Here is a 24,404-nt window from a genome sequence, read left to right as displayed (position 1 = left end):
CTGCTACGCGTCTGGAGCACGTGGCCGTGGCCGGCTGGAAGGTGGGTGGCACTCGTGGGAGGCGTGCGTGTGGAGGGCTGGGTACCAGTCCCGGTCCTCTGCGGCATTTCACTCAGCGGAGCCTGACGGGCCGCGAAAAGGCTCCCTGTCCTCCGGGTTGGGGTTGGGGTTCCGTCCCCGTCCCAGCCGCCCCTTCCTGGACTCCGTTCGCGCCCTCCGTCCGGGTTGGTGGTGAACCCGGCGCCCTTCTCCCTCTGACCAGCATTTACGGCCTCATCTCCGAGACTGCTGGGAGGCCCAGGGCTTGACGCTGTGGGGGTCTCCACGGGAGCCCTCCCAGGGCACAGGTGCATGCAGGAAGCCCCCCCGGCCGCCCCTGAAAGCGGGCTCCTCCCTTCCTCTCTCCCCCTCCCCTCCTCGTCGTCGTGGCCGTGCACAAACCCTGATTCTCACGGCCACGGTGGGAGGGGGTGGATTCGGGGCGAGAAGGCCGGAAGCGTAGGCACGGCCTGGCACAGCCCAGTGTGGACCGCGTGTGCCCACAGCTGGAGCGGCGAACCCAGCCCTTTGCCCGTTAGCCTGTGAGTTTTCCGGGTCCTGTGGTGGATTCTTCCAGCAATTCTAAGGAGCCCACCTGCTTGCGATCCAGTCCAGTTAGAACTGGAAGTCACTGAGAGGCACCCCAGCACTGTGGGGGGGCCGCGGGGTGCTTCCCGAGGCTGGCCGCTGCGTGCCTGGGGGACTGCGGGTCTTGGCGGTCCGAGGCGGGATAGATGACCGGCCACCGCTGGCTCGAGGCCGGCCTGGGTGTGGCTCTCACCCTGTCCCAGGCCTTGGCCTCCCCTGGGCCCCCAGAGCACACCCTCTGCTGGTGGACCTTAGGAACGTGCCCTGGCTGTGTGGCCAGTGGTGCCTGTGTGCCTCCCCCGACTTTCTGCAGGAGGCCTCGTCTTTTAGAGCATCAGGTGCTCAAGGGCGCTGGGGCTGAGCCAGGGGTCTGGGCCTCTCCGGCAGCAGAACTTGGCTGAGTTAGCCTCCCTCCTTTGGGATCGGGGGCCTTAAGCACACCACGCCGGGAGGCCGGGGTGGCTGACCCCCAGAAGGCGGGGGGGGGCAGCCAGGTGGGGGTTCTGGTGACCTGGAGACTCAGGGGGGCACCTCCTTCTGGCTCCAGCCAATTGCAGCCAGGCAGGAAGGCAGCCTGGCGTTGCCCCAATTCCAGTCTTTTAAAAGAAACAGAATCTAAATGTGTGTGTGTGCTCCCTGTGATTTTAAAGGATTGGCAATCTACTCTCTCTCTCTCTCTCTCCCCCTCTCCCTCTCCTCTCTCTCTCACTGCCCTTCTGCTTCTTCCCTTCCTCCCTCCATCCCCCTCTGTTTCTCTTTTAAGTAAACACTGGGCCCTGCAGGGAACCTGTCTGGGGGCCCCCAGGAGTCAAGGCCAGAGATGTTGGCAGGACGTGGGGATCTGTTGGCCACTCAGGGACGGGTGGCCTGGGGCTCACTGGCACTCGGGCATCTATTCTGTTCTTTCGTTCATTCGTTCGTCCATTCGCTCATTCATTCATTGATTCACTAATTCATTCACTCATTCCTTCCTTCCTTCACTCATTCAGTCATTCACGACTTCCTTCATTCTTTCATTCACTCATTTGTTCATCCACTAATTCATTCACTCACTCATCCGTTACTCATCCATTGTCTCATCCGTTCGTTCACTCATTCACTCATTTATTCCTTCATTCACTCATCCATTCACTCATTCACTCATTCACTCACTCACTCATTCACTCATTCAGAAAGTACCTACTGAGTGTCCCCTGTTCCCGATACCTACCTGGGCACTGGGTCATGGGTTTTCCGGGCCAGCAGGAAGGACAGTTTCTGGTAGAGGGCACTAAAGCAAAGGAACCAACCAGTCAACCAGAATGATGTTGGACACATGGGCAAGGGCCACAGGCGGCGAAAGGGGAGCGCGGGTGCAGGCGGCTGCACCAGAGGAGTCGGGAGGCGAGCTCCTGCCCACAGACAAGCCCCCCCTCCCAGACCCGACGCTGTGCTTCCTGCAGCGTCAGCACCAGGGTCCCAGGCACTGTGTTGGTCACTGTGGTCCCCTCCCTGTCTGGAGCAACGTGTGGCACGGAGTAGGTGCTCAGTAAGTCGTGTTGAACACAATGAACTCCAGGGAGATAGCACAACAGGTGCACCTGTGCAGCCTGGACGCCCCCCCCCCTCCCCTCCCCCCCCCCCCCGACACCAGGTGTTCCCAAGGAAATCATCCCGTCCGCCCAGGGTCTAGTGACCCCTTCGTGTCCCAGGATAAAGCAGGCATTTGGATGCCGGTGTCTCTGTGTTAATCCCATTACCTCCCCTCTCCTTCGAAGCCAGATGCTAGAACACAGAGAAAGGGAAGGAAAAAAAAAGGTAATTGTACCTTTAAGTGGTGCACCTGCTGTAAAGCCAGGCACAGGGCTGAGGCTACACCCGCTTCGTTGTTTTAATCCGTCCAAGCGCGTTGCTGCAGCCCCACTGCCATAGCCCGCTCCTTAGAGCATTTTAATCGCGTTAACTAATGGTCGAATACTCTCTCTCTTATTTTATAAAGTAAAATAAAACATCCAGGGAAGCTAAACTCCGCCTGGCCATCTGAAAGATGCCATGTTCCCCTTTCCTTCTCTCAGGTGGCCCCTATTTGAGTACGACGTTGTCATGAAAAACTTTCAAAACATTTGTGTGCTTGTGCGTGTGCCGTTCTTGCGTTTTTAACATAATGATGTTACGTCTCTCCATATTTATTAATTTTTAGAAATATCGGTATCGAGGGGCCTCTGGGTGGCTCAGTCGGTTGAGCGTCCAACTCTTGAATTTTGCTCAGGTCATGATCTCACGGTTCATGGGCTCGAGCCCCACAGAAGCCTCTGTGCAGACAGCACGGAGCCTGCTTGGGACTCTCTCTCTTCCTCTCTCTCTGCCCCTCCCCTGCTTGCATGCATGCTCCCTCTCTCTCTCTCTCTCTCTCAAAATAAATAAATAAACTTAAAAGGGAAACACCAATATCGATAGTTATTTTTAACATAATTATTTTAACATAAATGATCTTCCACTTCTGTGATCATGGTCACCCAATTCTGTCTACACAAAATCCATTCTCCCCTCCTGTTCCTTTACGTGTTAATTTGCTGGGGGTGGCAATGTGCCCGGTTAACAATAGTCACCTTTCCACATCCCCCCGCAGCTGTGTTATTATGAACCAATATTGGCAAGAAGTTATAAGCTGAAGTTTACTGGGAGAGTCTCCCGGGGAAAGCCAAGAAAGGAGCCAACATTCCTTAATATACTCACCTGGTAGAGACTGTGTTCCCTTCATTTTTTTTTTTTTTTCCTCTTGGGAATTCAGATGCAATGGCTGGCTGACTAGCAGCACTTTTGCGATCATGAGAGTGAACGCTTGCGTTCGAGACGGTGGTGCAGGAGGATGAACGGAGCCTGGGTCCTTAATGACTCTGTGAATAAGCCCTCGGTAGTGTTTCTGTGAGGCTCTATGGGAAAATGAATCTGTGGCAAAATGTGATTCAAACAGATACTTGTGTTTTTTGTGTAAGTGGCATTGTTCTGCAACCTCGTTTCAGCCGGTGCCGTTTCCTGGAGGTTCTCCCGCGCTGATATCTGTCGTCGTCCGCTTTAGCTGCTGCCCCGTCGTAGCTGAAATGAATAGGTGTGCCGTGTGCCAGGCACGACTCGGGGTCCTTTACATCGGTAGCTGCTCTAATCTTCAAACAGTCCCCTGAAGCGTGTGCCGGTGTTGAGTTCATTACACAGATGGGGGGCACAGGCAAGCTAATAAGGAAGCGGCCGGCCCTCGCAGCCAGGAAGCGGCAAGGCGGGGATCGGCACCCCGGGAGCTGGCCCCCCAGCTGGCCTCTAGACCGGGCCCCTCCCTCTTCCCCGGGTTGTCCACAGTGTTCTGTCGTGTGGCTCCCTGCCGGGAAGCCCTCCACCCTCGCTGGGCATTTACATCATGTCCAATCTGGGGCGTCACAGTGGACCCTTCGGAGCTGCCCACCTGCGCCCGTGGGCGGGAGCGGCCCCGCGGCAGCTGGGGACCAGGAGGAGCCCGGCCAGTGGAAGGAGCACTGAAAATCCCAGCGGGGGCCGGCACAGTGCTCCCCTAAATGGCAGGGCCAGCTGGTGCTTGTGCGGTGACCGGCCCTTTCTCACCACTGACCCCTGCCCCAAGCGGGGGAGGCGGCCGGCAAGCAGCGGCCAGGGCCCAGGGCGGGTCTCTGCCCCTCCCCCTAGCACCCTGGGTCTCCCCCTTGTGCTCGGGGTTGTGGATGGGGGGCTGTTCTGCCATTCTTTCCTCTTCCACTTGGTCAGGCCTTTGTCCCAGGGAGAGAGGAGGTCTGGGCAGGGCCTCCCAAGGCCATTCTGACAAGCTCTGACCTCGGGCCCCTGGTGGCTCGGGCCGTGAAGCGTCCAACTCTGGATCTCGGCTCAGGTCATGATCTCACAGTTCGTGAGTTCGAGCCCCGCATCGGGCTCTGTGCTGACCGTGCAGAGTCTGCTTGGGCTTCTCTCTGTCTCTCCCTCTCTGTCTCTCTCTGCCCCTCCCCTCTCTCACACTTGCTCTCTCTGTCAAAACTAAAAATAAAAAAATAAACATTAAAAGTTTGAACTGCTCCATTCTCTTTCCCTTGTCCAGAGCTCTCTAGGTTGGTGAGTTTCCAAAGGGGAGGGCGCAGCTTTCTGGAACAATCGCAGACAGAAATGGCCCCCAGCACCCAGGTCCAGCTGGATGCCGGGGGAGGGGAGGGAGGCAGGGAAGGCATCCCACGAGGACAGTGACACCGAGTGAACATCGGTCCTCGTCACCGTGTTCAGAAACAGCACTGGCAGCGAGCCTCGCAGACCCTGCCTCCTGCCCTGCGCAGACCCCCCGCCCCCCCCCACGCGTGGCTCCCGACCCCTGTCAGCATCCCCAGCTCGGTCCTTCTGCCTCACGCTCCCCATGGCCACCTTCTGCTTCTTCCTTCTCGCCGTCTGTGGCTCGTCCCTGTCCTCTGCTTGCAGCCCACTGAGCCTGACGCGCATGGTCAACTTGCGTGTGTCTTTTCCGACAAAAGCAAGGAGGCTCAGGACACCGAGAAGGCTCTCAGGGAACGTTCGTTGAATGACGAGCACGCCTCATGCTGTCCCCCGGTTGGTTTTTTGTGTGTGAGATTCTGTTAGGACAAAGATTGATGTCCTACCCCTGCAACAGTAAGTGAGAACATGTGTGAGCTTACTGGGCCCTTCAATAAAGAACAGGTGCTGAGTATCAGTTCAAAGGAAGCCCATCTCAGGCTGGCTTCTAAGCCGCGAAGGGAAAACTCCAGAGACCCCCGCCTTCAGGCGCTGCTGGATCCAGGGGCTCCCTCTCTTTCCTCAGCGGGAACCTGACTTTCAAGCAGGAATTCTGCATCTCTGGGCCGACACAGTGTTTAGAATAGTACTCCCACCGTTACTTTAAGTACTTAAATGTTTTAGTCATTTTAACAAGGTCTGGCACCCTAACTCCGTCTTCCAGGCAGGACAGCATCGAGGTGAGCTCACAGGGCTTCACTTCAAATCCTGATTCTGGGATTCCTAGCTGTGTGACCTTGGGTGAGGCACTTAACCTCTCTGGGCCTCGTCTCCTCATGTCTGAAATGGGGTAGCAGGAGTACGTAACGCACGGGCCCTTGAAGGTCTATAGGAGTACGTGGCGGTGTGAGATGGTTGGAGACGGCCCACCCGCGCGTTGATCATTGGGGCTGCTGTTTCCATCCTCCTGGGTCGATAATGCAGGTTCATGAGGCCAAGATTTCATCTTCCGTTGTAGGGATTCTTTTTTTCTCCTTTGGCTTTTTTTTAAAGAATTCTCCGCCGTTCATTCTCCATTCTCCTCGGGCAGCTCTGTGTCAACGTCTTCTTTCACGGGAGGAAAGTTAAAGACGGTGTCACGAACGAGAACAACGTCTTCATCTTCTGGTGTATTCTTTCCTTTTTTTTTTTTTTTTGTTTACTTCGCCATCAGGAAAGCATTTTCTACTTTGTGTCCTAAGACTTCTCGTTAATATAATCATCCTAAATACTGGTGTAGCCAAACAAAACTACAGATGGTAACTAGCAGGCAAATGAGACTCATATGTGGGGAAAAATGCGAATGAGTCAATGGGATAGAGCAGAGGTTTTTTTTTTTTAATTATCTGTAATTAGTGGGAAAGAAAATACGTAGGCTATATTAAAAATAAGCTCTTTCTTTTTGAGGAAAAAGACCATCATAAAGAACGGGGATGCTGTTCCCTTTTATTGACATGAATTGAGATAATTAGAACTCTCAGGATTAATGTAAGGTTCCATCATAAATAATACCACCATCTGCGATAAATAGATGCCTGTCTCCTTGAATAGACACAGCGAAACATTCTCAAACCATAAGCTATATGAGCACCAAATGCAGCCATTTAAATTCTGCTATAAAGGCTTATATTATGCAATTCTAAATCCCTTCTGATGTTTGATCAATTTTTTTTTTTTTTTTTTTTTGCTTCAATTTCCAAGCTGTTTTAGAGGCATAGTAAAAGCCGTGTTTACATTTTGGATCAATGAGCTAAACCTGGTGTATAATTCACATTGTAAAGGGCCCCGAAGAAAACACCAAGAAAGCCATCATCTGCATGAAACACTACTCTTAGAAAGGCTTCTGCTCCATCAGAAGTCAGCCAATGGTAGCTCCCACTACCTGCTTTTGTACAGTCCCCAAGAAGAATGCATTTACTTTTTTTCATGGTTTAAGAACATTTTTTAACGTTTATTTATTTTTGAGAGACAGAGCGTGAGCAGGGGAGGGGCACAGAGAGAGGGAGACACAGAATCCGAAGCAGGCTCCAGGCTCTGAGCGGTCAGCACAGAGCCCGACGCGGGGCTTGTACCCAAGAACCGTGAGATCATGACCTGAGCCAAAGTCAGATGCTTAACCTACTGAGTCACCCAGGCGCCCTAAAAACATTTCTTTAAACGGTAGTGTTGCTGACATGTGACAGTTCTATGAAATGTCGATTTCAGTGCCCATCAATAAAGTTTTATTGGAACAGGGACACGGTCATGAGTTTCCATTTGTCTCTGGCTGCTTTCATGATACCATAGCAGGGCTGAATGGTTGCAAACAGAGGCCACTAGTCCCGTAAAGCCTAAAATATTTACTCGCTAGACCTTGACGGAAAAAGCGGGCCCATCTCGTCTTTTTATGGCGTGCAAAGCCAACACCCTCCATTTGGCCAAAGCCACAGTGTACCATTTTAGAAGCTTTTGGCTGAACAAAAAAAAACAATGCACGATGGGCATCCTTCGGTTGACCCAACAGGAAGGGGGGCAGGGAGGCAAGATCTAGAAGGTTCAGGTTACGCTCATCAGGATCCAGCGGTCCCTCTTTGTTGTAAAGCCCACCTGCCACATTCCTGTGCTGTGCCGGCCATCGCCGACTCTGTCTCCGCCAATCTCGCTCACAGTTCCGGGATGGACGACCGCGTTATTGGGGACAACCCGGTCCGTCACTTGCTGTTGGAGAGAAAGACATTCGCTCCCCTGATTCTCTCAGAAGGGAGGACGCTTCTTGCCCGGAAGCCGCAGCAAAGCCCTCCTCATCACTTCTTGGTCCCAGCTGGTCCAGGACATGGCTGTCCAACCTCAGCATGGTTCACTTTCAGGCCAGATGATGCTCTGTGGTGGGGCTGTCCTCTGTGTGGAAGATGTTGAGTGGTATCTCTGGCCTCCACCCGCGAGATGGCAGTAACGTTCCCCACCTCGACCACAAGGATCAAAGATGTCCCCAGACATTGTCAAATGCCCCCGGTGTCAGAAGTTGCCCTTATCTGAGAATCACCGGCTCAGGCCTGTGTGTAACTGAACAAGTTACTGGGAACAGGTTTGAAATTCCCCGTTTGTCTTAAACCAGGGATTGGCAACTATGGCATCATGGGCTTTACCCAGCCCCTGCCTGTTTCTGTGAGGCTCGTAGCTAAGAATGGTTTTCACGTTTATAAATGGCTATATGAGCACCCGTGTAGTATTGATTTTGCCTCTTGGCCTGCAAAACCCAAGATATTCATTCTATGGCCCTTTCAAAAAATGTTTACCAACCCCTGATCTCAACCCTCCACCTTTATCCATCACGAAATTAAATTCGTAATTGTGTCGCCTATCGAAATTCGTAACTAAAAGCTTGTCAGCATGGTGCCGTGTGCTAGGCAGGAAAAACATGAGCGGAGTAATGGTGTCTTAGTAGTAAAATAGTATCTCCATGCATGTACCGGAGAACCAGATAAACCAGTCAGATGCTTCCTGTGTTTAGAGACCCCGTGGATGTGTCGGCCACAGATGCAGACTGGAGCGGACAGGTTTGGACAACTTGCATTCGCCAGCAGATTGGGCATCGCTGATGTAATTTTCCAAAAGGATAAACACTTCTTCGCTAAGGTTTCATCAATTGAAGTACAATTCGACCCCACGAGTTGCAATACTGGAAAATGCACATTATACAAAATTGTTGCCCCCCCCCCCCCCCACTGCTTTTTGTAGCCGTTCGAGATAGCTCGGTGGCTCGGGTATTTATGGTAGGTTTCTCACCCTCGTGGATGTCCAGGGGGACCACCGGAAGTCAGTGCCAGGCCGGGCGGGAGTCTGTCGTGTGGGGCCGTGTCATGCCCTGTCAGAGCTGTCTAAATGCCCGTGGGGACCCACCCTCCGATCCTTGGGATAACCAGAAATGCCTCCAAGGTCCCCCGAATGCCACGTGCGCTGGGCTGAATGGTGCTCCCTCCGAAGACGTCTGTGCCCCAACCGCCAGGACCTTACACGGCAGAATGGACCCTGAAGATGCAATGAGCTTAAGGATTTGAGATGCGCGGATTCTCCTGGGCCACCCCGGGGTGCCCGATCATCACCAGGGTCCCTGTGGGAGGGAGGCAGGAGGTCAGAGGCAACAGAAGCCGCAGGCTGCTGACTTTGAGGAGGGGAGGAAGGGACCAAGGACCGCGGGCGTCTCTCGGCAGCAGAGAAGGTAAGGAAAGAGATCCTCTCTGCACCTCGCCACGAGGAACGCGGCCCTGCCCGCCCCCTCATTTTAGACTTTTGACCCGCAGAACGGCCAAGTATTTTTCATCGTTCTCAGCTCCTCGGTTTGTGTCATTTATCACCACAGCAACAGGAAACGAATACACCAGCTCTCAGGGGAGCAGTTCCTTCGAAAGAACCACAGCTGGAGCCCCAGAGCCCCCTGCGGACTTGGGGTCCACACCACACGCAGGGACACGCGGCCACATGGCCACCGCGACTCGCCAAGCTCGACTTCAGGAAATATAAGTGCCGTGCAGTTGAAACCTTGCATTTTTAGGCTTATGGCTCTACCTAGTAAATGTTTTCCTCCGTGCGTGCGTACCCAAGGCACCATTCTCACACTGATAGAGTCTGAGTTTCCAAGTGTTTAGAGAATTCGTCTTTGAAAGGCATATGCTCTCCTGGGGCCGGGGGAGCGATGGAGTCACACGTCAGGGTGATTATGGAGCTCTCCCCGAGAAAGGGGGGGGTGTCCCCCCAGGGGCTCAGGAGGGGGAGAGGGGTACCTGCTCGTTTGAAGGAGAGCTTCTCTGTTCCAAAATTGCAAAGCACGCTATGTAATTTCAGCAAAGGATATTCAGGGGCCTTGTTCAGGAGAGGCACTGAAATAAAATAATCCATTTATCAAGGTGCCTTTTGTTTCAAGAAAAAAGAAACAACGCACCACATTTAGCAGAGAGAGACATTGTGTGTCTGGAGAATGTTAATAAATCACGAGCCCAGGAGAGGAGGAAAACCTCAGAATGCTCCCGCCGGCTCGTGTTTCAAGTAAGCAGCGGTGGCTTGGAAGGGAAATCCTATCAGGGTTTTCCTGCAGGCAAGGGGGACAGGTAGGCTCTGTGTCCCGGGGGGTCTGACCCCAGGCAGCGGCGTCTGGGGCCCAGCGGCCCCCCCTGGACTCACGGAAGGGTCTGCCATGCGTGCCTCACGCAGAGGTCGTCGTGCCTCTTCTCGTCTCTGTGGCCTTGTAACCTCTCAGCACGGTTGGAATAATGGTCCTGCTCATCATGCTAAGAATGATAGTAATTATAAGAGCAAAACACTCTCTCTAGGTGTTGAGCGTGTTCTGGGGTATTTTGCTTCTTGCTTTCTGGGAGTTGGTTGTGAGCGGATTCCCCTTGTGGAAATGAGGGTTCTGGAGCTCGGAGGTTTAAGGTGTATATGCCGTGTGTATACACAGGTATGGCTATCACATCGTGCAGCAGGGCTTCCTTGGGTTTGGTCTGACCTCAGGAACGGCCTTATGCCACAAGCGTGCCTGTCCTCTCCCGGATTGACGCGGGTTTGGCCAGAATCCTTCCTCTGTCTCTTTTGTACCTTTGGTGAAGCCCTGAACGCCTCGCGTGCGAATCGAGTTAGCTTACGCTCTCCCAGCCTCAGCTTGACTGACATTCCCAGACTGGACGGATCTTTCTGGAAGGGGACTGTCCTGTTGACATCACTGGCCTCCAGCCCGTCGATGCCGGGAGCATCCCCTTCTCCCGGTTCAGAGAATCAGGAATGTTCCCAGGCATTACCAGGTGCCTGTCGGAGACAAAACCACCCTTCGTTGGGAACCCGTTGTGCAGCCTCAGACAAGACCACTGATGTTTTTTCTTAGAGCTCAAATATGCTAACTTTCCTAGGTGTTTGCTTCCCTCGGGGCAAAATGAGCACATATCTGCTTCTTTTTGTCTCTCAGACAATGCTTTTAAAATCAAATAGCAAACCCAACACAGCGTAAACCCGTCCCATCTGGAGAGTCTTGGAAACGCTCATGTGCCATGTTTTACGTTTTCCAGCTGAACAGGAAAGCAGGACCTAGGATTTTTACCAAGTGCCCGAGGCACGTCCACTGCTTACTCCATTCACAGCAAACCCCGGCCCCAACCCATGCCCCTAGACCGCCTTCCTGCTCCTCACGTGCCGAGGCCCCGAGCCTCTCTTGCTGGGATCCTCTGTTCATGCCCCCTCCCGGGGGTGTCCTGTCTCCCATCTGGCCGACTTTCATGTCCCAGCCCAGAGAGAATCAGCTCCGAAGAATCCTCTCCAGTCAACACATCCACAAATGAGCATCGTGATGAAGGCGGTGTGCGTCCTGTTGGCCGAAAGGGTCATTTCCCCCCATGTTATTCTGTCTGGGTGCAAGTGACACGGACCTCTCCTGTGTTCGCTATCTTAGAATCTCAAAAACCCAATTTCCGGCAGTAGCTTTCCCGTAGAGTTATCCAATGAACACCTGATGGAGTGTTCCAATATCCCCAACACCGACAGGCAACACAGATAAAGAAAATGGATCAACAGGAAGGGAGACAGCAAATGAACCTGCTGTCAACCAGGAGGACAGATAAAAAGGTGCCACCATCAACTGCTCCCTTGTCCCCCTCTCTATGGCCTTAGGGAACCAGCATCGGACTTTTCCAGGGTTACTGTTTCAGATCAATGCAAATTACCGAATCATCCTATCTCTCTGGGAGACGTGGGAGCAGGTGAACCAGAAGGCGGGGGTGGATGTTTGTGCTCAATGGGTCACGGTGGCCATGGAATAGTTTCCTTGCCCTCGGCAGATCGAGGGTCGGGAGACAGATACAGGGAAGGCTGGCAGTCCCCTCTGCTTCCTTAATCTGTTGGGTCGGGGTCCCCAAAACGTGAGATGAGTTTGGGTGATGGACAGGGTCGCAGCATGGGAGGACGCCCGTGGTTGATTTTGGGGGGTACGGGGACATGGTGTGAAGTCACCCGAGTCTCACAAATGAGAAAGCGATTCCCTTTTCAGTTCTGTTTGGATTATTCTAATTCCATCAAGGAGAAAGTCTCATTTTGGTGTCCTGTGTCTTTAGCACCTCACACTCAATAACCTCCCCACTTCACAAAGAAAGGGCAAGTGTTAGGCTCAGAGCCATAGACTGGCAACAGTTGGGAGCACTGGGTCCACTGGGATTATCTAAACAAATGTATGAATTAGTTGCCTGATGTTTGATTAAGTATTTACTTTAATAAGTTATTGATAAAATCATCGATTAAGTTGTAGTGCGTAACTGCACGGCTGATGTCATGAACGTGTTATCTGAGTGTCCGAAGCTTAGGAAACACCGTCTTCGGTTTGAATTATTGTGTGTGCAGGGAGCTGTTCCTGGCCATCATGGGCGTACATATGCTCAATAGATTCTTGTTTTTGAAGACTTTCTATTTTTACACCAGGTTTAGGTTCACGGTAAAATTGAGGAGAAAGTACAGAGAGTTCCCATGTACCCAGATTCCCTCGTTTACGTTAGGGTTCACTCTTGGTGTTGTACCTTCTGTAGGTTTGGACAAATGTGTAATGACATGTGTCTAGTGTTGCAATATCATACAGAGTATTTTCACTGCTCTTAAAAAATTCTCTCTGCCGTATTCGTTGGCTGAAGTAAGTCACGTGGCAACATAGATGCAAGGAGTGGGCCAATAGACTCTTCTTCTTGAAGGGAGGGCTGCAGGGCCACATGCGAAAGGTATAGATACAGGAGGAGAACTGGGGCCATTTTTAATTGCTGCACACAACTACTGTTATGTCCCAAATGTTTGGCTCTATCTACCTACTCATCTGTCTACTTCCTATGCATCCATCCATCCATCCATCCATCCATCCACCCACCTGTCCGTCCATCCATTCACATTGCTGTCCATTCATCCATCAATCCACCCATCTGTCCATCTGTCCATCCATCCATCCATCCACCCACCTGTTTGTCCATCCATCCATCCGTCCATCCATCCATCCATCAATCCACCCATCTGTCCATCCATCCACCCACCTGTTCATCCATCCATCCATCCATCCATCCATCCATCCATCCATCCATCCATGGAAACTGAAGCTCCCAGAATGTGAGAACTTGCTCAAGATCCCATGATAGTTCAGTAGGTCAACCTTGACACCTCTATGGCCAACCTTCATGCCTTTAACCACCGTACTAGACCCATTTCCTTCTTCACGGTGTCTGTCTCTTCTTGCTCACATTAAATCTCTCATGAACTGGAAAATTCAGAACTGCATTTAGCGGGAAGGTAAGAGCGAGGCGCTTTTTGCTCCACCAGAAAGGTAAGGAGTGACCTACTTAAATAACAGAGAATCCCGAGAGAGAAGACAGCTAGACAGCACGCCCACTCCAGCTTTACTTTATAGAAAACAAAGTCAGCATTTACAAAAAAACAAAAGGTCCTATTTTAGGCTTTGTTGGGCATGGAAAATCCACAAAAACGTGGAAAAAAAAGGAATCCCTACTTGCAGACAGAGTGAAAAACGAGGAGAAGGCTTCGTGGTGGTGCTTTCTTTGGCGGGGAGCGCCCAGCACGCACGGGCTTAGCATCCTGCTCCGCTCCTTCGGAGAGCCTGCAGCCCCCTTCGCCCCAAACAAATCGGCCTCCAAATCTCCACGCTTCGGGGCTTCAGGGCGTTTTCGGAGAGGGATGAGCACCCGAGAATAAAACATCTGATGTGGCGGTTCAGCTCGGGTTTTATAAAGTATTGCAGGTAGCTTAAATAGTCCATGAATCTTTTAAGGACACGGAACCAGAACTCTGGGATGTCCGACGCTGGCAGGGCCTCTTGAGGGCGATTTAACCCGGTACTGGAATGGAGGGGAGAGAGGAGACAGAGGGGTGTTACCCTTGTCACTGGTGCTGTCAGCTCACAGTCTCTGGCCAAGAGCGGGAGAGGACGCCGACTCTTTGAAAAGCCGTCTTGACAACCCAGCCCTCTTGGCCTCGGTGCCACCGAGGGCAGCTTTGATCGGCCAGCCGGTGTCCCTGCCGGGGGAGGATTAGGGGGGCTGCAGAGCTGAGAAGCACAGGCCGCCCCATGTGCTGGATGGGCTGTGCCTGCCGCGGTCAGGAGGAAGGCCAGCGGGGGAGAGAGCACTCCCCTCTTCCTCAGTATAGGAACGGGGGGCCGCGTCTGCGTTGCTGGGCTGGTTTTCAAAGACAAGGGCAAGGCCGCGGCCTCGGGGGGCCTCGCAAAGTCAGCCACTGGGGGGTTTGAACCTCCTAGTCGCGTGTGTAGTGAGTTTTCATGAGCCACCCACGGTGCAAGTGCAAGCCAGGGGGCACCTCTAGAGACGAGAACCTTCAAACGGCAAGGAGCCTGCTGGCCGTATTGCCGGCCATGCCTGCGGGGGACAGAGAAGGGCGGGCAGGCGGGGGTGATGCTCTCTCCCGTCTCAGTGCCGAGCTCCCGCCCCCGGTGGGGACTCACTGGGCTGCAGACATCAGTCGGGGCTTTCCAACTCGGATGCACCTGGAGGTCAAGCAGGTGACTTAACTGAGCCCCGTGGCCTGCTGAGTGTCTCGCCCGCTTGTTGCCGGGTCCTCCCATGTGTAAGGGGAAGCTGGAAACCCAGATGCCTCCCAGCCGTTAAAGATGGTTCCCATTCTTAGGGATTCTTTAAAACGCTGCGGGCAAGGGGCTCCTGGGGGGCTCAGTCGCTGAAGCGTCCGGCTTCGGCTCAGGTCATGATCTCACGGTCCGTGGGTTCCAGCCCCGCGTCGGGCTCTGTGCTGGCAGCTCAGAGCCTGGAGCTGCTTCCAATTCTGTGTTTCTCTCTCTGCCCCTCCCCAGCTTGTGCCCTGTCTGTCTGTCTCTCTCTCTCAAAAATATATAAACATTAAAAAAAATTTTTTTAAATACCGTGGGCAAAACAAAGCCCATCGCCAGGGTGGGTAGGATGCCATAAGTGAGCAGTTTGCAAGATCACCCCATTTACCCTTTTTTTTTTTTTTTTTTTTTTACTGTTTTCACTTTATGAACTTTTTTGTTCTGCAAAACATTTAAACAATCCTTTACACAGGCAAGGTTATCACTTTGTTGAAAATTGCATTTGGATCTGGAGTCATAATTAGAAAGCGTTCCCTACACTCAGCTCGTAAAGGAATTCATCCATTGTTTTCTTTTAGTACTGAAAAAAATTTATTTCCTTTTATCTAGATCACTGATTTCCATGAAGTTTATTCGTGGGTATGGTGTGAGATATGGATCAAATGTTGTCTTTTGTCTCAGGTGGCTAGCCAGTTGTCCCAGAACCATTTATTAAAGTGTCTCTCTTTGGGGCGTCTGGGTGGCTCAGTCAGTTAAGCATCTGACTCTTGATTTCAGCTCAGGAATTGATCTCACAGTTTGTGAGCTTGAGCCCTGCATCAGGCTCTGTCTGCACAGACGGCATGGAGCCTGCTTGGGATTTTCTCTCTCTCGCTCTGCCCCTCCCTGTTCTCTCTCTCTTTCCGGCGCAAAATAAATAAACATTAAAAAAGCAGAAACAGAGGTCTCTTTTCGCCTTACGATTTGGGTACTGCCTTTATCACACGCTAAATTTCCAGATGCACCCAAGTTCTTTTATGGACCCCTCGGTTCCACTGGTCCGTTTCTCTGTTCACGTGTCCCTACCATTAAATGTTTTAAACTCACGCAGACCATTAATAAACAGCCTGACTCTACACCCACAGGTATCTTGCCAGCTTTTTCTTACATGGACATAGGAGATCGTCAACTGCTGAATCGTTCCCAGGGAACAAAAATCTAGAGCTCCAGGCTCCGGTATATACTTGGCATAGCACACAGTCCTTTACTGGCTGATCCCGGGAGGACCGTGAAAACGCTGGCCACGTGGGCTTTGGAATGTTCCTCCTCGTTTCTGAGTTGCTTGTGGGCCTGCTGTGTTCCCAGGAGTCCAGTAATGACCCCTTCTCTGTCTTTTTTTCTTGTCTCCCGTTGCCCCCCGCAGTGATCGAGGGCCGCGGCGTCACCGACGACGTGCACAGGTTCTCCTCGCGGCCGCCCTACCTGCCCGTGAGCTACCACATCCTGGGGGCCGAAACCGCCTTCTTCCTGAAGGAGGCCAGCCAGGACGCCCTGCACAACTCCAGCCTGCGCACCAGAGTCGAGTCCTTCTTCACGTACAAGGCCACGAGGCCCCCGGCGCTCAACGCCAGCTACGGGCCCTTCTCCGTGCAGAAGGTGGTGCCCCTGGACCTGATGGTCCCTTCCAACCTGCTGGGGCCAGCCAGCAAGTTCGGCCTCAACTGGAAGCTGAGGGCGCACATCGTGCGGGACAAGGTGTACCTGAGCCGCCCCAAGGTGCAGGTGCTTTTCCATCTGCTGGGCCGGGACTGGGCGGCGCGGAGCCCGGGCGAGAGACTGCCCTGCCTGTGGGTGTTCGCCTTCCGGGAGACCCGGGAGGTGCGGGCCGGCTGCCGGCTGCAGGGGGCCCTGGGGCTGTGCGTGGCCGAGCTGGAGCTGCTGGCCGGCTGGTTCGGGCCCCCCCACCGTGCTGGCCGGGAGGAAGAAGGCGCCGGGGGCCGCCCGAGGGGAGCCCCGTGGAGCTCTACTATGCCGTGCAGCCGGGGGACGGGCGCGGGGACTGTGCCGGCGGCGGGGACGCCAGGAAGGGCAACTCCATCCGGCCGGGGAGGGACGGGCCGGAGGAGGCCGTGCCCCGCCTGCAGAGGATCGGGAGCGTCTTCCTCTACCAGACGGGCAGCAGGCCCGCCCTGAGGGAGCTGCGTCTGGACAGCAACGTGGCCATCTGGCTGCCCTCCCAGCCCGTGAAACAAGGAGACGTGGTCACTGCCTACGTCAGCGTCGCCAACAACTCCACCGTGGACCTCTTCATCCTGAGGTAGGTGCCCCGCCTGGCCCGCGGCAGCCTGGGCCCTTGGGCCCCTGCGGGGACCCTCTGGCTTCGCGGTGAAGCCACGTTCGTGCATGCAGCCCCCCACGTGCATTCGGCAGCGCCTCTTACGTCGTGGGTGAGGGGGCGGGAGGAAGGGGGCCAGAAACCGCTTCCGAAGGAAACAAGTGGGAAGGGATCGCTCTTCTTTGACCTTGAGTTGCCATCGAACTTGGAGGAGAAGGATGTGATTTTTCTTTAGCTTGAGTTCCTTTGTAGATACACAGACAGCACTTGTGTGACGGAGACCGTAAGGTCCCAGGGCCCGAGAAAAGACCTAGGGTTTTTGATGCTCCGTTTTGGGCGTGCGTGGGAAAAAGGGCAAGGACACGCCCTTTATAAAAAAATCCTTGAGGTTCAATGCTGCCAGGTCGGGGCTGGGGAAGCCTCAGTTCCTGAGCCCAGGTTAGCGGTGATTAAAGGAGAAATCGCCCCACGGAGGTGTTGCGTCTTCTAAAAAAAGAAAGAACAGAAAGTCAGTTGAAGCAACAGAATAACCCGGCTGCCGTCACCGCTGCTGGCTCAGCAGGTGGCTCCGGTTCTAATAGGGTTTCTCTGTGACTCTGTGTGACGATTCTGAGTTCGGTACAGGAGCGTCTGTTATCTGAGGATTATTCATACTGGGGAAAAGCCACTTACGGCAAATCCTCTTAAAATGCGGACCCGGATTTCATAATAATGAGAAAATATTTGATTGAGATTTGTTTAAAAGATAACGATGATAAGAATCGCTTCCCTCCCCCCACCCCCTTTCTAGTTAAGAAGGTCTTGGGTTATACTTACAGCTACGCTGTGGTTCTTTTTAGAATAAAAAAAAAATCACACTTGGAAGGAGTTGCTCGGGAACAGTATCTGCCGAATAGAATGGTGGCATTTTATTGCATTTTTCTTTTGGTTTAAGTTTTGTCATTTACCTTGAAGAATGGTCATTTTCAAAGGCTGTGTTTGTGTTTGTTTTCATAAGATGCCCTCAGAGGTTTTGAGATGTGTCTCCAGGCATTGTCTTCATCCCCGGGATTCAGATAATTTTTCTCTAAAGCGGCTGTCTTGTCATTGTCCTTGTAATCGTTTTCTTTCAATTTTTAAGTGGGCTGATTGTATCCGCTCTGCCCTCGTGTTCTTGGAAGTGATCGAGGGCCTCTACAACAGGGCTATGAAATCCCACGTCTTTTACAAGATACCGAGTTTGCCCTGTGGGGATTCCCAGTGCGTCTACACTGTCAGCCTCGGTGGTCAGCCAGACCCCCGCTGACTGTGTGTGAGAGGACGGTCACACCTCCCTGTCAGGGCACCGGTGACTTCAAGGCAATGTCAACCTTACAACCGCGGGGCCAGGATAGCAAATATTGAGATAAGACGATCTGGGTTTGCTTCCTCCCGTCTTTGATGGGAAAGATACAGGGAAGGTGTGGGTTTTGTTCTTCCTGAGTTCCTTAGCATGCTCGGTTCCAGATCGTTTCATTCTTTTTTTTTTTTTTTTATTTTTTATTTTTTTCAACGTTTTTGATTTATTTTTGGGACAGAGAGAGACAGAGCATGAACGGGGGAGGGGCAGAGAGAGAGGGAGACACAGAATCGGAAACAGGCTCCAGGCTCCGAGCCATCAGCCCAGAGCCTGACGCGGGGCTCGAACTCACGGACCGCGAGATCGTGACCTGGCTGAAGTCGGACGCTTAACCGACTGCGCCACCCAGGCGCCCCCAGATCGTTTCATTCTAAATAAAATAAATACATGCGGCCCTGGCTTTGGAACGTAGATGCACAAGACGGAACCAACGGCACCAGTGGTGAGGCGCCAGCACAGTTCTGAGCCCAAGTCTTCTGCTGCCCGGGTCGTGCCAGCTCCCTGTGCCCCTGTCCCCTCATGTCTAGATCAGATGCCATCGTAGCCTATCCTGTTCAACAGGGGAGGCCCCCGAGGGCCAGTATTCATTCGTTAAGGCTTGTAACAGTGCCTGGCACGTAAAAGGTGCATATATGAGGGTTGTGTTTGAACATCCATCAAAACTTGCAGAGGTGCTGGATTCTGTTTCAGCAGTAAAAGGACATCACCGTGCCTTCATGAAACTGCAGCTGCCAGCTCTGTTCTCGACGTCATATTGATTCCCGCTTCACCGTGATTTTCTTTGAAGAGCAAAACTATTTTGTTTTTTGTTTTTTGGGTTGTTGTTTTTTTTTTTAATAACGACAAGCCCTTTGGAGCGCAGAGGGCTGTGATGGCAGGGTCCAGGGCTGGGCGCTGCTTAATGCCGTGAAGTGCGGCAGCCTTGTTTCTGCCTTCCGGATCTTTCCAACCCCAGACCAGAGTCCTGGGGGACAGGCGGGAATGACTCCCAGACGGGAGGCCCGAAGGATGTGGCTACCATGACCGATGGGCAGACCGTGCAAGAAGCAGGCTTTCCCTTTCTAGATAATATATTTCATTTAAAGAAATTGTGTTTAAGTTTTTTTTTTATTTTTTGAGAGAGAGAGAGAGAGAGAGAGAGAGAGAGAGAGAGAGAATCCAAGCAGGTTCTGAGCTGTTAGCACAGACCCCAACACAGTGTTCAAACCCACAAACCGCGAGGTCATCACCTGAGCCGAGGCTGGATGCTTAACCAACCGAGTTAGTCAGGCACCCCTATTTATTTATTTTGAGGGCAAGAAAGCAAGCTTGCATGAGCAGAGGAGGGATGGAGAGAGAGAGAGAGAGAGAGAACCCCAAGCAGGATCTGCACTGTCAGTGTGGAGCCTAAGTGGGGCTCCAACCCACAACCTTGGGGTCCTGATCTGAGCCAAAATCAAGAGTCTGATGCTCAACTGACTGAGCCACCCGGGTGCCTCCAAAATAATTTTCCTGTTTAAATACATTGTTCCAAGGATAGAAATGCAGTAAGAGAATAGGAGGGGACCCACACAGATGCGGCAGGAACAGTGAGTCTGTCCCTTCCTCCCCGCCAGGGCGTGTGCTCACGGGAACCCACACCCAGCTGCCCACCACCCTTCCCTCCCACAGGAGAAATCCATCTTGCCCATCACTGTTACCTCTCTCCTCAGAAATTCCGGGGCCTTGAGGAGTCCTTGAAAGGCCTCTCCTGACTCTGAAATTCCCCGTCATTCTCCCCTGTCATCTTTCACCATGGCTTTGACGACAAGGCTGTATTTGGAGACATCCAGGACTTTTTGGGAATCATTACAGGGCCACTACCCTGTATTGGAACCCGGCCTGGGCCTCCTTTCTAAGATCATTTTCACGAATGAGACCCTCTTCCCTAAGCAAAAAGCAGCAGCCTCCTTTTCACTGGAGACTTCATGAATTTAATTCAAAGGCGACCCCAATTTTATGATCAAAGTCAAGACGCGGAAAGTTGAAGCGTTGTGTCCTTTAGTCGTAACGTTATTTGGAAAACCTACCTGAGAATGTGACAAAGAATGATCACCACCAGAAATGAAGCACGCATAACCGGAGGTGTTTCATAGACACATGTAAGTGTGTCCGTCCAGTGGGCAAGGCCCCTTGGTCCCTTGTCACATGTCGAACCACAGAGCAAGCATATATGGAATTCATGCAAAACCAAATACCTGATGTCAAGCTTGTATCACATACGTTCCTTTCCGTGGACGTTTTCCTTCACGACTGATGGAGACTTCTTGATCAATGTCAAGATTCCTTATAGCGGGCGGAGGCGTTGTTCCCTATTCTGGGGACTTCCAAAATACATTGACGGTTGGAGTCGTCGGTCCTGAAAATTCCCGTTGCCGTCCCCACGCGCCTGAATGTTCCGGAAGCTCTCGGGATGCTGAGGGTGGCTCTCATTCCCGACCGCTGCTTCCTCAAAGCCCCGTGTTACATGAGGTTTACAGTTTCTTCCTGTGTTGGGATCAATGTTCGCTTTACCTCCGTGGGTCCGGACCTTGCAGGTCATTAAAGGGCTGAGCAGGGAAGGCCGCTGCCCCTTGGCCTTGTCACTGAGCAACGTAATTGATACCTTCAGGTGCCAAAGAGGTGGCCCATTGTCCGCTGCGGCTGGGGACAGGCTCGCTTCCTTGTGTCCAAAGTTCAGGAAAACAAAAACCAGAAGTAAAACCAATGAACCCCTGAAGTCATAGTAGCAAACGTTTACTGTGAACACACCAGAAAGACACTGCACACCGGGAGCCCTCCAGCCAAAACATGGGATGAGGCTTGAGTGGGGTGTATGTTAGAAAGCGGTTCCCAGAAGGGCGCCTGGGGGGTTCAGTCGGTCGAGTGTCCGACTTCGGCTCAGGTCACGATCTCGCGGTTCGTGGGTTCGAGCCCCGCATTGGGCTCTGTGCGGACGGCTCGGAGCCCGGAGCCTGCTTCCAATTCTGTGTGTCCCTCTCTCTCTCTTCCCCTCCCCTGCTAGCACTGTCTCTCTCAAAATAAATAAACATTTAAAGTTTGTTTTTTTTTTTAAAGAAAAGAAAAGAAAAGGGAAGGGGAGGGAGCAGTTCCCAGAGCCTGGAGGCACGGACTGTTTCTTCTTCATGGGCATTGGTTACAACATTAGGATTTTCTTAAATGGAAGGAACTGGGTTACTGGTTACCTCCTCTCCATTTGGGGGAACAGTTTAAATCTTGCTTATGGTTTCCAGAGGCATAAGCAAGCAATGACCCAGGTCAGGTTGGCCTCGCCTGTCTTGCCAAACAATCTCACTGAAGCTTTCTTGTGTGACCCACCTGGGTTTGTCCGCTCAGGGAGTTCCCAAGGCTGGTCTCTGCTTCTGTGTGGTTTTAATACACCCCCACCGCTTTGGGTCAGCAGAGTGTGAGCAGCTCGCCTGGTGTGACTGTCACGTCACTGCTGGTGCGGCGTCCAGGCTGAGGACCCCCACGTTCGCTGCTCCAACGTTCGCCATCATGCACGCGGGCGGGCGGACTGTTGAGCTCCTTCAGGCGTCCAGTCCTGATGGAGATGGATTGACGTGTGAGTGACCCGCCGAGGGGCATCTAAGACCTTGGGGAGGAGACAGAGGTCAGTAGGATGACCAGAGAGTAAAACAGTCCCCCAGAGCAGAGGTTCCCAGAAGCCAAGACTTAGCCAACTGAGCAACTCCAATGGGTTGTAATCAGATTCAAGTTTTACCGGTCGAGGTCAATCCACATTATTTTCCCGGTGATTTCACACAGGTGCAAGGTGATGTGTTAGCGACCGCCTGTCCTCACGCTCACTTGGGACGAGATGGCCGTGAGTGTGTTTCATTTCAGGAGGTGGTGCTGCACGTGGGCTCTCCCCTGAACCAGGACTCTGAGCCCTGGGAGCGATCGCTAATTTAATAAGGAGGCATCTCTTTGGAAATAAAAGAATACGAAGGTGGATAATCCGAGCAGATGATAAGCAGCCTAGATGTGAGTTGGAAGCTCTTTAGAGGGTGAGGTTTCAGTCCCAGGGGTTTTCCCGGTTTGCGGGTTGACCCTTTGATGATGTGAACCTCGCGGCCTGTCCAGCGGCGGGCACGAAGGTCGTCCCCACGAGTTCCATCGCGGTGGTTTCTCTGACGTTTACAGGTAGATCACAAAACCCGAGAGACCACGGACAGTGAGGGTCTGATCACGGTACACTGTAGTTTTCCCCTGAAATACCATTTTTCTAGTCATTTCAAAGATACAGTGAAACTCATTTGTTTGTAAAAAAAAAAAAAAAGGCTAATTAAATGTGGATTACTGATGTAAATGTGGTCAGAATACTGATTCTGTGCATATTCCCCAGAATGACATTTTAGTAACAAGCTGTGGTCAGATCCAAAGGGCCTCACCCGCTCCCTAAAGTCAACCTCAGTTCTTTAAACTGTCTGGTAATAAGGAACATCAGACCTTTAAAGGGTCTTTATGCTAAGAAGCCAAGCTAAGATCTTGTCTAATTGTCACGCATTACAAAGAGAACAGATTCTCGTTGAGCTTATACGAGTACATGTTATCGGGAAAAATGAGGCTATTTCATAAGAGTTTCCGAATTCCGGGGCAATCAGGTAGGGAGAAAGAGAAGAATGTTTCCGTCTTTGTTTACAGTCATACGCTTTGTCAAATTGCTGTGAGTTACAAACGTCTGAAGAGAGAGGAGGAAAGGGCTTCCTTCACTCGGCAAAACAAAATAGTAAAGAACCAGCAATGTTTGTCAAGTTATCAGAAGAAGCCTGTGTTCTGGAGGTCAGGTCGGGTCTTTGGAGACGAGGGACTTTGGCCTGTGGGAGAATCGAGCGTAGAGCGGGGGCTCTCTGTGACACAAGAGGTACCAACGGTGACGGTCAAAGATCTGGAGAGTTCCCCCTGTGTCTAGACTTCTGTGGGCCTCAGCTTGTCACCCTGTGTCCCGCCAGCCCGTGACCAGCCAGCGGGCTGTCCTCCGGGGTGGCTGCCCTCTGCCCCCGCCGCCACGGCACAGGAGCACGGTTAGGAATCTTGGCATCTCCTTTTCTGCTCGTTCATCCAGACCTTGTGTGTTTCTCCAGAGTTACTGACAAGCGAGCATTAAGTCTCGGGTCCGCTTTGCACTTTCTGGGTGGGTTTCACGAGCCGGCACCGATGACGGAGCCTTCGGGGCATCAACCCGAAGAGATGATGTTTTTCTTTTTTGAGTAAAACACGGTGAGGTAAGGAGGTAGTCTTCCCAGAAGTAAAAATGGGAGCAGAGGGCAGACCCTGTGTGCCGTGCAGCTCCGTTAATGGCCCGTGCTTTGCCGAGGCCGGATCACAGGATCAGGGAGCAGGGGAGGTGTCCTCAGCGGATGGCACAGGGATGCGGGGCTCCTGACTCATGAGCTCTGTCCCGATTTGACGGGTGGATGTGTGCTGGGCATCCTTGTTAACCACCGACGTCCCCCCAGCCAAATCAACACATGTCGCCTACACTTAACAGCTCCTCTGTGTTTCCAGCATCTTCCGGTAAATAAATCAAAAGGGTAAAGGTGGGGGTGGTGGGGGGAGGCAGGGAAGAAGCTTGTAAGGAGATGAGCCAAAGGGACTTAGTATGCAGGGATGTCGGGGGGAGAGAATTATTTCTGCAAACGGGATGAGATCTGTCAACAGACTCACTCCTAGATCCTAAATATGTCCGGGGGGGCGTGCAGGTCGCGTCATAGGCTGGCTGTCCCCTCCTCTAAGAGGATTCTGTGACCCTGACCTTTGACAGGCAGACCTGGTTCCCAGCCAGCCCCGGGGCAAAGGGCCCGGGGCTGGGCTCCCGCTGGCGGGTAGCTGGTGGGGGGATTCATGGAGCGTGTCTTTCCTGCTAGACTGAGCCAGTCGGGAGCTCTGCTGTGTCGTCTGCTTACACAAATACACAGAACACACAGATGCCCACAGCAGCATTTTTCATAACAGCCAACGCGTGGAAACCACCCCAATGCCCAGCGGCCGACAGATGAGCAAACCGCGATCTGTCCACGCAGTGGACTGTCACGTGCAGAGGACGGAACGAACTAGTGGTTTGGGCCACAGCGGGGATGGACTGGAGACCATGGTGCTTGAGCGGAAGAAGCCACCCACGGCGGCCGTCTCTCAAGTCCCTGCACGCGGTGGCACAGGGACCCGGGTTTGCTGCTTTTGACGAGAAGCTGGAAACGTGGGCTGTAAGCACGGCCTTTGCGTTG

General features: G+C 52.7%; 1 protein-coding gene across 1 annotated transcript in view; it reads left to right on the top strand.

Annotated features, from left to right (window-relative positions):
- TMEM132C (transmembrane protein 132C) overlaps positions 1-24,404 on the top strand; it is a 308,076-nt gene that overhangs the window by 88,110 nt on the left and 195,562 nt on the right. Inside the window, 3 exon segments of the mRNA XM_019433797.2 lie at positions 15,870-16,399; positions 16,401-16,439; positions 16,441-16,763. Coding sequence (XP_019289342.2) covers positions 15,870-16,399; positions 16,401-16,439; positions 16,441-16,763 — 892 coding nt within the window.

Source organism: Panthera pardus, unplaced genomic scaffold (genome assembly GCF_024362965.1).
Source record: "Panthera pardus isolate Hobbes unplaced genomic scaffold, ASM2436296v1 HiC_scaffold_14, whole genome shotgun sequence".
Classification (NCBI taxonomy): domain Eukaryota; kingdom Metazoa; phylum Chordata; class Mammalia; order Carnivora; family Felidae; genus Panthera; species Panthera pardus.
The sequence above is the reverse complement of the archived record's forward strand: the minus strand, read 5'-3'. Positions and strand labels throughout refer to the sequence as shown.